The sequence below is a fragment of the Anolis sagrei genome, chromosome 6, assembly GCF_037176765.1.
Source record: "Anolis sagrei isolate rAnoSag1 chromosome 6, rAnoSag1.mat, whole genome shotgun sequence".
In the NCBI taxonomy this organism is placed as follows: Eukaryota; Metazoa; Chordata; class Lepidosauria; order Squamata; family Dactyloidae; genus Anolis; species Anolis sagrei.
This window is the reverse complement of record NC_090026.1, coordinates 1,116,784-1,131,661: the sequence shown is the minus strand read 5'-3', so window position 1 is coordinate 1,131,661 and position 14,878 is coordinate 1,116,784. Positions and strand designations below refer to the sequence as shown.

The 14,878-nt window shown below is 48.5% G+C and overlaps 1 protein-coding gene across 8 annotated transcripts in view; it reads right to left on the bottom strand.

The window, feature by feature from the left end:
- Positions 1–14,878, bottom strand: part of MINK1 (misshapen like kinase 1) — a 97,781-nt gene that overhangs the window by 59,910 nt on the left and 22,993 nt on the right. For all 8 annotated transcript variants that reach the window (XM_067469638.1, XM_067469636.1, XM_067469637.1 and 5 more), the window contains exon 2: positions 4,477–4,542. In XM_067469638.1, coding sequence (XP_067325739.1) covers positions 4,477–4,542 — 66 coding nt within the window. The remainder of the gene's footprint in view (positions 1–4,476; positions 4,543–14,878) is intronic.

Sequence of the window (14,878 nt, the reverse complement as noted above, 5' to 3'; positions counted from 1 at the left end):
TCTGCATTGCTCCAAGGCGCAACGGAGGCACGGATTCAAAGGGCAGGGAATTGAGATCCCACCTGGGCATTATGAAGGAGGACCACCCTCCACATGGAGAGAGGGAGGGCCGGGAGCCGCCACTGCTTATGCCCCCCCCCCTGCCCTCGCCATGTGCCGGCATGCATTGTCTCCGGTGCCACGCAGCAGCCTGGCGTGGGCAGCCGTCGCCTGGCAACCGCCTCCTTCTTCCTTTCAAGTGGCATCAATGCTGCTGCTGCTGCAATGGGAAAGCGCACCCCCAAAACACGGCTGCATGAACAGAACGCTTGCTTGGTACACCTTGGTCCTGTCCAAGGCAGCGGATAGAGTCTCTCTCATATATATACTTCTAGTCCTAATATATACATCTAGTCCTAATATATATATATATATACACACACACACATACACACACACATATAATATATATATATGTGATATGTGGACTAGATGGCCCTTGGCTGGCCCTTTCCCACTCTAAGGTAAAGGTAAAGGTAGTCCCCTGACATTAAGTCCAGTCATGTCTGACTCTGGGACTCTGGTGCTCATCTCCATTTCTAAGCCGAAGAGCCAGCGTTGTCCGTAGACCCCTCCAAGGTCATGTGGCCGGCATGACTGCATGGAACGCCGTTACCTTCCCACCGGAGCGGTACCTATTGATCTACTCACATTTGCATGTTTTCGAACTGCTAGGTTGGCAGAAGCTAGGGCTCACAGCGGTAGCTCACGCCGCTCCCCGGAATCGAACCTGCGACCTTTCGATCAACAAGCTCAGCAGCTCAGTGCTTTAAACCACTGCGCCACCGGGGGCTCCATATCTATATATATATATATATATATAGATATATATATATCTGTATAGATATATATATCTATATATATATATAGATATATCTATATCTATAGGATAATGCTTGTGTGGGAAAGGGCCAGCCAAGGGCCATCTAGTCCTAACGCCTTTAAGCTATGCTAGGTAGGAAGGCACTGTCCAAGCCCTCCCGACAGATGGTCACCCAGCCGCTGCTTCTAGGCTTCCGGAGAAGGAAGGAGGCTCCACCAGACTCCCAGGTTCCACTGTTGACTACCAGGATGTTCTTCCTTATGTTTTTCTTCTTCCCTGCTATCTTGAACCCATGGCTCCGTTGTGTTCCAGCCTCCAAAAACAAGCTTGCCATTTCCTCCTTTCCAATATCGAAACCTGGTTCCTCTCGTGTCCCCTTCTCTTCTCTTCTTTAGCAGTGGAACTCTCTGCCCCGGAGGGAGTGTGGTGGAGGCTCCTTCTTTGGAGGCTTTTAAGCAGAGGCTGGATGGCCATCTGTCAGGGGTGATTTGAATGCAATATTCCTGCTTCTTGGCAGGGGGTTGGACTGGATGGCCCATGAGGTCTCTTCCAACTCTTTGATTCTATGATTCTATGATTCTAGGTGACAGATTCTAGATATTTGGGCCATAATTTTTGGTGGCCCTTCTCTCTGGACACTTTCCCTCTTAGAATCACTGAGTTGGAAGAGACTACATAGGCCATCTTGTCCAACCCCCTTCTGCCAAGCAGGAGTTGGAATCCAAAACACATGGAGGGAGGCCCAAGTTGGCCCATGCCTTTGTCCTCTTGGAACTGGACACTCAAGTCAACCAAGGCATCATCTGCATCCCCACGTTGTGGGAGTTGGACTCCAAAAGACCTGGAAGGAGGGCCCAAGTTGGCCCATGCCTTTGCCCTCTTGAAACCGGACACCTCAGTCAACCAAGGGATCATCTGCATACCCACATTGTGGGAGTTGGGAGTCCAAAACACCTGGAGGGAGGGCCCAAGTTGGCCCATGCCTTTCTCCTCTTGGAACTGAACACTTCATTCAATCAAGGGATCATCTGCATAACCACATTGTGGGAGTTGGTGTCCAAAACACCTGGAGGGAGGGCCCAAGTTGGCCCATGCCTTGGTCCTCTTGGAACTGGACACCTGAAGCAACCAAGGGATCATCTGCATACTCATGTCGTGGGAGTTGGAGTCCAAAACACTTGGAGGAAAGGCCCAAGTTGCCCCATGCCTTTGTCCTCTTGGAACCAGACACCTGAGTCAATCAAGGGATCATCTGCATACCCATGTCGTGGGAGTTGGAGTCCAAAACACTTGGAGGAAAGGCCCAAGTTGCCCCATGCCTTTGTCCTCTTGGAACTGGACACTTGAGTCAACAAAGGGATCATCTGCATCCCCACGTTGTGGGAGTTGGACTCCAAAAGACCTGGAAGGAGGGCCCAAGTTGGCCCATGGTTTTGTCCTCTTGGAACTGAACACCTCAGTCAACTAAGGGATCATCTGCATACCCACATTGTGGGAGTTGGGAGTCCAAAACACCTGGAGGGAGGGCCCAAGTTGGCCCATGCCTTTGTCCTCTTGGAACTGGACACCTGGGTCAACCAAAGTATCATCTGCATACCCATGTCGTAGGAGTTGGAGTCCAAAACACATGGAGGAAAGGCCCAAGTTGGCCCATACCTTTGTCCTCTTGAAACTGGACACCTCAGTCAACCAAGGGATAATCTACATACCCACATTGTGGGAGTTGGAATCCAAAATACCTGGAGGGAGGGCCCAAGTTGGCCCATGACTTTGTCCTCTTGGAACTGGACACTCAAGTCAACAAAGGGATCATCTGCATACCCATGTCGTGGGAGTTGGACTCCAAAAGACCTGGAAGGAGTGCCCAAGTTGGCCCATGCCTTTGTCCTCTTGAAACTGGACACTTAAGTCAATCAAGGGGTCATCTGCATACTCATGTTGTGGGAGTTGGGAGTCCAAAACACCTGGAGGGAGGGCCCAAGTTGACCCATGCCTTTGCCCTCTTGGAACCGGACACCTGAGTCAATCAAGGGATCATCTGCATACCCACGTCATCATCCCTTTCAGTTTTGCACCTTCCACAGGGGCGTCTCTGCAATGAAGTTGCCCCATGCCTCCTCTAAATAGGTGTTTGAGGAGGGGACCCAGGATATTTGGGGAGGGAATAGGAGGCCAAAACGACCCTCCTGAGCCCCAAAGGGGTCAAACAGGTGAAGGAGAAGAAGCTGGCTTTCCCTAAGTGGCACCTTCTTGTGAGCACCTTGGTGCTGCCCCAGTTTCAACGACCCAGATGCCTCTCTGTGTGTTTGCATCTTGCTGCCAGGCTTTCAGGGAACAACAAGGGCACCTGATTATTCCGGAGGAAGCCCCCCCCCCCCCGTGTCCTCCCCTCCCCTTTGCTTCCAGGCTTCCTGACTGACTGAAGCCCCCTCCCACTTTCCCCACTTTGCCATCAAAGGGAGATCAGAGGGAGAGGCGCCTGTCAGGGTCTTTCTTCAAAGGGAAAGGGGCCTAGGATGTGTGTATATATATATATTCCAAAAAGGGGGGGCAGGCATATACTCCCCTCCTCATGTGCCCCTCCCCACATCCTTGACGAGCTCTTCCTGCATCATTGGGGGGGGGAGTCAATGAGGGCAAGGAGGGGCTTGTTTTGCCCCCTCTCTCTGCATCCTACTTCATATATATATACAAGGGGATGGGTTCCAGAAACAGAGCTCTAGGGAACAAGGGGGGGGGGGTAGTCACCAGAGGGAGAAAAAGCTCCCCAGTGGGTTTCCATGGGAACAGAGAGAGGGAAGGAGAGAGAGAGCTGCAGGGACCCAAAGGATGCCGTCTGCGCAGAGAGCCTGCACCACGGCCGCCTCCTCCCTTGCTTGGGAAGAAGCCACTCTGTACATGCTCAGAGGCCACACTTTGGAGCACATCCAAATCCCTGGGAGTCACTCTGGACCGTGCTCTGACCTACAAGAAGCACTGCCTGAACATCAAGCAAAAAGTGGGTGCTAGAAACAATATCATAGGAAAGCTGACTGGCACAACCTGGGGATCACAACCAGACACAGTGAAGACATCTGCCCTTGTGCTATGCTACTCTGCTGCTGAGTACGCATGCCTAGTATGGAACACATCTCACCATGTTAAAACAGTGGATGTGGCTCTTCATGAGACATGCTGCATTATCACGGGGTGTCTGCGCCCTACACCACTGGAGAATTACACAGTTTAGCCGGTATTGCACCACCTGACATCCACCGGGAAGTAGCAGCCAATAGTGAAAGGACCAAGGCAGAGACGTCTCCAGCTCATCCCCTGTTTGGGTATCAGCCAGCATGTCAACTACTTAAATCAAGAAATAGTTTTCTAAGATCTACAGAGACACTCGCTGGAACACCTCAGCAAGCGAGAGTCCAAAAGTGGCAGGCTCAAACCCAGAACCTCAACCAATGGCTGATACCCAATGAGAGACTCCCCCCTGGGCACAAAGAGGACGGGGCGACTTGGAAGGCGCCGAACAGACTGCACCACGAGGACTCAAAGCCCAGGAAGGGGAAGAGGGGACCCTCCTCCCCACACATACACACTTTGCAGAGCTTCTTCCCTCCTCAACTCACCTTGTAGACCTGTCCATAGGTGCCATTGCCCACCACTTCCACCAGTTCGAAAATCCCGGCAGGATCCTGCAAGAGACAGAGAGACAGAAAGAAAGCGGCAGTTAAAAAACGTCTTCCATGCTCAAAACTTCAAACTTAACAGTTTCTAGATCAGGCATGGGCCAACTTCGGCCTTCCCTCCAGGTGTTGTGGACCTCAACTCCCACAATTCCTAACAGACTACTGGCTGTTAGGAATTGTGGGAGTTGGAGTCCAAAACACCTGGAGGGAGGGCCAGAATCAGCCTATGCATTTGTCCTCTTGGAACTGGACACTTGAGCCAGTCAAGGGATCATCTGCATACCCATGTCATCATCCCCTTCAGTTTCATGCCCTTCGTGCAATAGACTTGACCTTTAAAACTACTGCCTGTTAGGAATTGTGGGAGTTGGAGTCCAAAGCACCTGGAAGGAGGGAGGCCGAAGTTGGCCTATGCTTTTGTCCTCTTGGAACTGGACACTTGAGCCAGTCAAGGGATCATCTGCATACCTAGGTCATCATCCCCTTCAGTTTCATGCCCTTCATGCAATAGACTTGACCTTTCAAACTACTGGCTGTTAGGAATTGTGGGAGTTGGAGTCCAAAACGCCTGAAAGGAGGGCCAGAATCAGCCTATGCATTTGTCCTCTTGGAACTGGACACTTGAGCCAGTCAAGGGATCGTCTGCATACCCAGGTCATCATCCCCTTCAGTTTCATGCCCTTCATGCAACAGACTTGACCTTTGAAACTACTGCCTGTTAGGAATTGTGGGAGTTGGAGTCCAAAACTCCTGGAGGGAGGGCTGGAGTTGGCCTACTCTTTTATCCTCTTGGAACTGGACACTTGAGTCAGTCAAGGGATCATCTGCATACCCAGGTCATCATCCCCTTCAGTTTCATGCCCTTCATGCAATAGACTTGACCTTTAAAACTACTGGCTGTTAGGAATTATGGGAGTTGGGAGTCCAAAACACCTGGAAGGAGAGAGGGCTGAAGTTGGCCTACGCTTTTGTCCTCTTGGAACTGGACACTTGAGTCAGTCAAGGGATCAGCTGCATACCCATGTAATCATCCCCTTCAGTTTCGTGCCCTTCATGCAATAGACTTGACCTTTGAAACTACTGCCTGTTAGGAATTGTGGGAGCTGGAGTCCAAAACACCTGGAAGGAGGGCTGAAGTTGGCCTATGCTTTTGTCCTCTTGGAACTGGACACTTGAGTCAGTCAAGGGATCATCTGCATACCCATGTCACCATCCCCTTCATGCAATAGACTTGACCTTTAAAACTACTGTCTGTTAGGAATTGTGGGAGTTGGAGTCCAAAACACCTGGAGGGAAGGCCAAAGTTGGCCTATGCTTTTGTCCTCTTGGAACTGGACACTTGAGCCAGTCAAGGGATCATCTGCATACCCAGGTCCTCATCCCCTTCAGTTTCGTGCCCTTCATGCAACAGACTTGACCTTTGAAACTACTGCCTGTTAGGAATTATGGGAGTTGGGAGTCCAAAACACCTGGAAGGAGAGAGGGCTGGAGTTGGCCTACGCTTTTGTCCTCTTGGAACTGGACACTTGAGTCAGTCAAGGGATCATCTGCATACCCAGGTCATCATCCCCTTCATGCAATAGACTTGACCTTTAAAACTGCTGCCTGTTAGGAATTGTGGGAGTTGGGAGTCCAAAACACCTGGAAGGAGAGAGGGCTGAAGTTGGCCTATGCTTTTGTCCTCTTGGAACTGGACACTTCAGTCAGTCAAGGGATCATCTGCATACCCACGTCATCATCCCCTTCAGTTTCATGCCCTTCATGCAATAGACTTGACCTTTAAAACTACTGCCTCTTAGGAATTGTGGGAGTTGGAGTCCAAAACACCTGGAAGGAGGGAGGGATGAAGTTGGCCTATGCTTTTGTCCTCTTGGAACTGGACACTTGAGTCAGTCAAGGGATCATCTGCATACCCAGGTCATCATCCCCTTCATGCAATAGACTTGACCTTTAAAACTACTGCCTGTTAGGAATTTTGGGAGTTGGGAGTCCAAAACACCTGGAAGGAGGGAGGGCTGAGGTTGGCCCATGCCTGATCTAGATCCAATGGGCTCCTTCTCCTCCAAAGCGTGCCTCTCTCTCCACCAGGCGGGCTTCCCTTGGGCCCCATTCATATATTAATAGCTCCTCATCAGGGCGAGAAGAGGACAAAGGCGGCCTTCCTTCCTTTGGGGCCAGGTCTGTCCCAGATCCAAGGAAGGAAGGAAGGAAGGGGGGGTCGGAGGGCGGTCCAGCCCCACGGAGGAATGGGTCTTTGCCTTTCCAAAGGGGCCCCAGAAGTGTTGAAGCCATAGGGACAGGCATCAGAGAGGTAACTGGGCTGTGCCCCAAACTTGGTTTCCACGCCAAGCCCATTAGATTTATTGTCCCGCGTCCCAACGGAGGTTATGAAACTGCATCAGCTGATGGGAAAGCTGGCACGGGTCAGTGCTGAGCGTTGTCTGGACGATGCCTCTGGAAGCGAGAGTTCAAATCCCTGTCCAGCCCACCGAGTGACCGGGGCAGTCCCACTCCCTCGGCCTTCGAGAGGGCCCATCGGAGGGAAAGGCAAACCCACTCCATAGCCCAACAACAACAACAACAACAACAACAACAACAACAACAACAACAGAATCATCTATATATAAAAAAATGCTCTTAAAAATACCTTAAAAACAAAAGAACCAAAGAACGAAATCACACCAAATCACAACACAAGGAGTGACCATCACTCAAAACATTATGATTTTTGTCATTTGGGAGTTGTAGTTGCTGGGATTTATAGTTCACCTCCAATCAAAGAGCATTCTGAACCCCACCAACGATGGAATTGAACCCAACTTGGCACACAGAACTCCCATGACCAACAGAAAATACTGGAAGGGTTTGGTGGGCAGTGTCCTTTGGTTTGGGAGTTGTAGTTCACCCACATCCAGAGAGCACTGTGGACTTAAACAATGATGGATCTGGACCAAACTCTACACGAATACTCAATATGCCCAGATGCGAACACTGGTGGAGTTTGGGGAAAATAGAATGTGGACATTTGGGAGTTGTAGTTGCTGGGATTTATAGTTCACCTACAATCACAGAGCATTCTGAACCCCACCAACGATAAAATTAGGCCAAACCTCCCACACAGAACCCCCATGTGGGCCACAGCAACGCGTGGCAGGGTATGGCAAGTAGAATAATAGAGTTGGAAGAGATCACATGGACATCTTATCCAAATCCCTGCTATGCAGGAAAGCACAATCAAAGCACCTGCAACAGATGGCCATCCCGTCTCTGTTTAAAAGCCTCTAAAGCAGTGCTTCTCAACCTTCCTAATGTTGTGACCCCTTAATACAGTTCCTCATGTTGTGGTGACCCCCAACCATACAATTATTTTCATTTTTTACTTCACAACTATAATTTTGCTATTGTTATGATTCGTAATGTAACTATCTGATATGCAGAATGTATTTTCATTCACTGGACCAAATTTGGCACAAATACCCAATGCACTCAAATTTGAATACCGGTGGGGTTGGAGGGGAGGGATTGGTTTTGTCATTTTGAGAGTTGTAGTTGCTGGGATTTATAGTTTACCTACAATCAAAGAGCATTCTGAACCCCACCAACAATAGAATTGGACCTAACTTTCCACACAGAACCAAGATGACCAACAGAAAATACTGGAAGGGTTTGGTGGGCATTGAACTTGAGTTTTGGAGTTGTAGTTCTCCTACATCCAGAGAGCACTGTGGACTCAATGATAGATCTGGACCAAACTTGGAATGAATACTCAATATGCCCATATGTGAACACTGGTGTAGTTAGGGGAAAATAGACCTTGACATTTGGGAGTTGTAGTTGCTGGGATTTATAGTTCACCTACACCCAAGGAGCATTCTGAACCCCACCAACAATAGAATTGGACCTAACTTTCCACACAGAACCCAGATGACCAACAGAAAATACTGTGCTTTCTGATGATCTTTGGCAACCCCTCTGACACCCTCTTGCGACCCCCCGAGGGGTCCCAACCCCCAGGTTGAAAAACGCTGCTCTAAAGGAGGAGATTCCAACTGACACCTTCCAGCTTGGATCAATATCGCTTTGAAACTGTGGTGCTCAGAACTAGACAGAGTATTCCAGGTGATAATAATAATAATAATAATAATAATAATTTTATTTCTTACCCACCCCTCCTTGTGGCTCAAGGTGGGTTACAGAATAAATAAAACACATAAACACGGTAAAAATACCACAAATGCATATATATTCATACTCCAGAGGTGTCTGAATCTGTTATGCCACCTGGCACTTTCTCTCATCCTCTCATCCCATGGTCATAGCCCTGAACTTACTCCCATTCCTTTTCCCCGATTGTTTACAACCTGGCCATGTTTACCATGTTTACGTTAGATATTGCCACTGATGGATGAGTGCGGTTTTATTCTGAGTTTTATACTCTTGTTATATATTTTATGTGAGTTTTTTTTCAATTGTATTTTATATTGTGTTTTATTTCATGTCTTGTTTTTTAGACACCTTGTCCAAGCTGTCCCAAGTCCCTTTGGGGAGATAGATGGTGGTGGGATATAAGAAGAAAGTTATTATTATTATTATTATTATTATTATTATTATTATCCTCAGAGCTCGGGGTGCTTGTCTGTTCTTGGGATGAAAAGCACATGCCTGTGTTTTAGATGGATTAGGGATCAGCTGGTTTTCCCTGTAATAGGCAGTGAGAGCAGCTAGAGCTTCAAAGAGCTTCTGTTCAACCATCTCAAAGCTCCTTGCTTGAGTGGTGATGGCACGATCATCAGCATAGATGAAGCTCTCTGTCCCTTCTGGCAGTGGCTGGTCATTTGTGTAGATGTTGAACATGGATGGAGCGAGCACGCTCCCCTGAGGCAGGCCGTTCTTTTGTTTCCGCCATCTGCTTCTCTGGCCCTGGAACTCAACAAAAAAGCTCCTGTTTTGTATGAGGCGGGTGAGGTGGTTGTCCTGTATGATATTATATATATGATATATGATTGGGGATCAGCTGGTTTTCCCTGTAATAGGCAGTAAGAGCTTCTGTTCAACCATCTCAAAGCTCCCTGCTTGAGTGGTGATGGCACGATCATCAGCATAGATGAAGCTCTCTGTCCCTTCTGGCAGTGGCTGGTCATTTGTGTAAATGTTGAACATGGATGGAGGAAGCATGCTCCCCTGAGGCAGTGGGACAAAGGCATACAGACCCCCATCCCACTCTCGTTTTGCATTACACTATGCAACAAAATTTGAACATTTTTCTGTTCCTGGTTTGAAAGTCTTATTTCCTGTTTAATTGTGCAGTCCTTACTTTGAAAATAGTTGTGGTTTTGAATGGGTTGACACTTTATTATTATTATTATTATTATTATTATTATTATCTTTATTTGTACCCCGCTAGCATCTCCCGAAGGACTCGATGAGATACTCATTGGAAAACTAGAGCAAAATGTGCTGCAGGATGATGTCCCTCAAAAACAGTGTTTTTGCAGTTTAATAGACTTTCCCCATGCTTTAATGCAGTGTTTCTCAACCTGGGGGTCGGGACCCCTGAGGGGGTCGCGAAGGGGTGTCAGACGGGTCGCCAAAGACCATCAGAAAACACAGTATTTTCTGATGGTCATGGGGATTCCATGTGGGAAGTTTGAACCAAATGTTCTTTGATTGTAATGAACTATAAATCCCAGCAACTACAAGTCCCAAAAGTCAAGGTCTATTTTCCCCAGGCTTCACCAGTGTTCACATTTGCGCATATTGAGTATTTGTGCCAAGTTGGCTCCATATCCACCATTGCGTGAGTCCACAGTGCTCTCTGGATGTAGGTGAACTACAACTCCCAAACTCAAGGTCAATACCCACCAAACCCTTCCAGTGTTTTCCGTTGGTTATGGGAGTTCTGTATGGCAAATCAGGTTCAAATCCATTGCTGGTGCAGTTCAAAATGCTCTTTGATTATAGGTGAACTATAAATCCCAGCAACTACAACTCCCAAATTACAAAATCAATCCTCCCCCAACCCCACTAGCAATTACATGTGGTTGCATTAGGTATTTGTGCCCAGTTTGGTCCAGTGAATGAAAATACATCTTGCATATCTGATATTTACGTTATGATTTATAACAGTAGGAAAATGACTGTGATGAAGTAGCAACAAAAACAATGTTATGGTTGGGGGTCACCACAACATGAGGCACTGGATTAAGGGGTCACGGCATTCGGATAACCCAGGAACAAAAACCTTGTGAGATAGTGTTATGAAAAGGTGGGATTGTAGGGAGGGGGATGGGATTGCCACTCCCCTTCCCCCTCCCAGGCTCAAAAGGCACTCCTTCCCATCCAGGCAGGAATCCTAGATCAGGCCCGCACAACTCAAGACCCTCCAATTCCTAGAAGCCCAAGCCAATTTGGGCTTCTGCCTAGAAAGTCTGGGGGCAGAGGACTTTTAGAAGTCAAACAAGCAGTCGAAGAAGAAAAACACGATGCCCTGGCAGAAGATGTCAAGGAAAGCCAAGAACCTGCTTTAATTGAAGTCAATAATCAGAAACTTCTCAAAGCACAGCAGACAAAGAGTCAGTACAAGAAAACTGCACTCCAAACCAGAGCTGACGGCTGGCACAACAAAGCCTTGGATGGGCAGTTCCTTGAGAAGATTGAAGGAAAAGTTGACAAGGAGAAGACCTAGTGATGGCTCACGAATGGAACCCAGAAGAAGGAGACAGAAGAAGGCCTGGTTCTTGCAGCCCAGGAAGCAAGCCATCAGAACCAATGCCATTAAGATTGTTAAGATCGTCTGGAGGGGCCCTGCCTCAGTCCCACCGGCGGGTGGGGACGAGGGACTGGGCCTTCTCGGTGGTGGCCCCTCGGCTCTGGAACTCTCTCCCACTGGAGATCAGAACTGCCCCTTCCATCTTGTAGTTCAGAAAACAGGTGAAAACCTGGCTATGGCGATTGGCATTCGATGAGTGAGTCAATATTCTGTGATATGGATGGACGCCGACGAATGACGAACAACGATTTTATTGTGACGACTGACCATTGTAATTATTTGATTACTGTTGGAAACCGACCCGAGTCCTTCGACAGAGGTGAGATGACCGGTATACAAAATTGCTAAATAAATAAATATATTTGTTCAACAGCCAGGAATTCTGGGAGCTGAAGTCAAAAACACTTGGAGGGCCGCATGTTGTGGAGGGCTGCTGTATATAAAACTAACCAGGTTTCAAGATCTCAAGGTGCTTTCTCCGCCTGATCTCCTCCATAGAGAGAGCAGATGGGGGCCTCTCCTTCCTGCATCTGGGCCAGGGAGAAGCGCAAGAGGGAAAAAGCCCAGCCTCTCTTTGCAAGGAAACTAGAGCTGCGGATCTCAAAATAGCATCCTCGCAGCCGGGCAGGATGAGGACGCGGCCAGGTGCCCCACATACAGGTGCCTCTGGGCGACCCACACGGGAAACAGGCCCAGCTCATTGCAGGTTAGCTCTCATCCCGAGCTCTGAGGATTACCTGGGAAGGAATCCCACTGGAGCATTGCAGCGCACCCAAATACCTGGGAGTCACTTTGGACCGTGCTCTGACCTATAAGAAGCACTGCCTGAACATCAGGAGGAGATTCCATCTGAACATTAGGAAGAACTTCCTGACTGTGAGAGCCGTTCAGCAGTGGAACTCTCTGCCCCGGAGTGTGGCGGAGGCTCCTTCTTTGGAAGCTTTTAAGCAGAGGCTGGATGGCCATTTGTCAGGGGTGATTTGAATGCAATATTCCTGCTTCTTGGCAGGGGGTTGGACTGGATGGCCCTTGAGGTCTCTTCCAACTCTTTGATTCTATGATTCTATGATTCTATGATCAAGCAAAAAGTGGGTGCTAGAAACAATATCATACGAAAGCTGACTGGCACAACCTGGGGGTCACAACCAGACACAGTGAAGACATCTGCCCTTGCGCTATGCTACTCTGCTGCTGAGTACGCATGCCCAGTGTGGAACACATCTCACCACACTAAAACAGTGGATGTGGCTCTTAATGAGACATGCTGCATTAATATTATTATTAATATTTATTATTTATTTAAAACTTTAATATCCCGATCTTCTCTACCTCCATGGAGGGACTCAGACTGGCTAACAGCAGAAATTCAATGCACAAATACAACTACATGCATCTTAAAATCATAATAAGTTAAAATACAGACAGAATAAATACATATAAGCCAAATCGCCAAAATAGAATCAAGTAGAATCAGTAATAATTGGGTTATTGCTGGACTTAACCAAATTATTCTGGGAATGCTTTGTTCCAGAGCCAGGATTTCACTAGCTTTCTGAAGGTTAGGAGGGAAGGGGCAGATCTGATCTCCATCGGGAGAGAGTTCCACAGCCGAGGGGCCACCACCGAGAAGGCTCTGTCCCTCGTCCCCACCAGACGCGATTGCGAGGGTGGCGGGACCGAGAGCAGGGCCCCTCCAGAAGATCTTAACAACCTTGACGGTTCATAGGGGAGAATACGGTCAGACAGGTAAGCTGGGCCTATGGGGTCAGACCTCCTTGCCTGGAAGGTGCCTGTGTCCATTTCTGGGCAAAACAATTCATAGAATCAGAGAGTAGGAAGAGATCACAGGCAATGCAGGAAAAACACAATCAAAGCACCCCCGTCAGATAGCCATCCCCCTTCTGTTTCAAAGACTCCAAGGAAGGAGCTTCTACCAGACCCTGAGGCAGAGAGTTTCACTGCTGAACAGCTTGTCTTACAGTCAGGAAGTTCTTCTGAATGTTCAGGTGAAATTTCCTTTCATAGAATCACAGAATCCTAGAGTTGGAAGAGACCTCCTGGGCCATCATTCAGTCCAACCCCATCCTGCCAAGAAGCAGGAAAATTGCATTCATAGAATCATAGAATCAAAGAGTTGGAAGAGACCTCATGGGCCATCCAGTCCACCCCCATTCTGCCAAGAAGCAGGAATATTGCATTCAAATCACCCCTGACAGATGGCCATCCAGCCTCTGCTTAAAAGCTTCCAAAGAAGGAGCCTCCACCACACTCCCGGGCAGAGAGTTCCACTGCTGAACGGCTCTCACAGTCAGGAAGTTCTTCCTCATGTTCAGGTGGAATCTCCTCTCTTGTAGTTTGAAGACCAGTACTGTTCTGCATTTTAGTCTCCAGGGCAGCAAAAAATAAGCTTGCTCCCTCCTCCTCCCTGTGGCTTCCTCTCACATATTTATACATGACTATCATGTCGCCTCTCAGTCTTCTCTTCTTCAGGCTAAACATGCCCAGCTCCTTAAGCCGCTCCTTATAGGGCTTGTTCTCCAGACCCTTGATCATTTTAGTCGCCCTCCTCTGGACACATTCCAGCTTGTCAACATCTCTCTTGAATTGTGGTGCCCAGAATTGGACACAGTATTCCAGGTGTGGTCTAACCAAAGCGGAATAGAGCATGGGGAGCATGACTTCCCTAGATCCAGACACTATGCTCCTCTTGACGCAAGCCAAAATCCCATTGGCTTTTTTTGCCGCCACATCACATTCCTGGCTCATGTTTAACTTGTTGTCCACGAGGACTCCAAGATTCTTTCCCCACGTCCTGCTCTCGAGCCAGGCCTCATTGTCCCCCATTCTGTCTCTTTGCATTTCGTTTTTCCTGCCAAAGTGGAGTATCTTGCATTTGTCCCTGTTGAACTTCATTGTGTTGGTTTTGTCCCATCATCTCTTTCATCTGTCAAGATCGTTTTGAATCTTGCTCCTGTCCACTGGAGTCTTGGCTCTCCCTCCCCATTTGGTGTCGCCTGTCCTTTGAACCCATGGCTCAAGAAGAACTAGATGGAATGAGTCCAGAGAAGGGCCACCAAAATGGCCTAAGGCTTGGAATCCAACCCTTCTGAGAAGCAGCTGAGGGAGGGAGCGACAAGGGATGTTTAGTTTGGAGAAGAGAAGAGGACACAGGAGCCATGTTTCCTCCCCCATTGAGGAGGAGGAAGGGGCAAAGCCTGTTTTATGTGCTCCAGAGACAAAGACCCAACGGAGCAAAGGATTCGAGGAGCAGAACAAGAGATCCCACCTAAACTGTATGAAGAAGACCTCCCTGGGGGTTGGAGCTACCCCACAGAGGCATATGCAGCTGCTCCTGCCTTGAGAGTCCAGTGGAGTCTCCTTCTCGGAAGGTGTTCAAACAGAGTGGGGTGGTTGTCTGTCGGGAGGGCTCGGGTGGTGTCTCCCTGCCTGGATGGTCCTAGAGCAGTGGTTCTCAACCTTCCTACTGCCGTGACCCATTGATACAGTTCCTCATGTTATGGTGACCCCCCAACCATAATATTGTTTTGTTGCTACTTGATATCTGTCATTTTA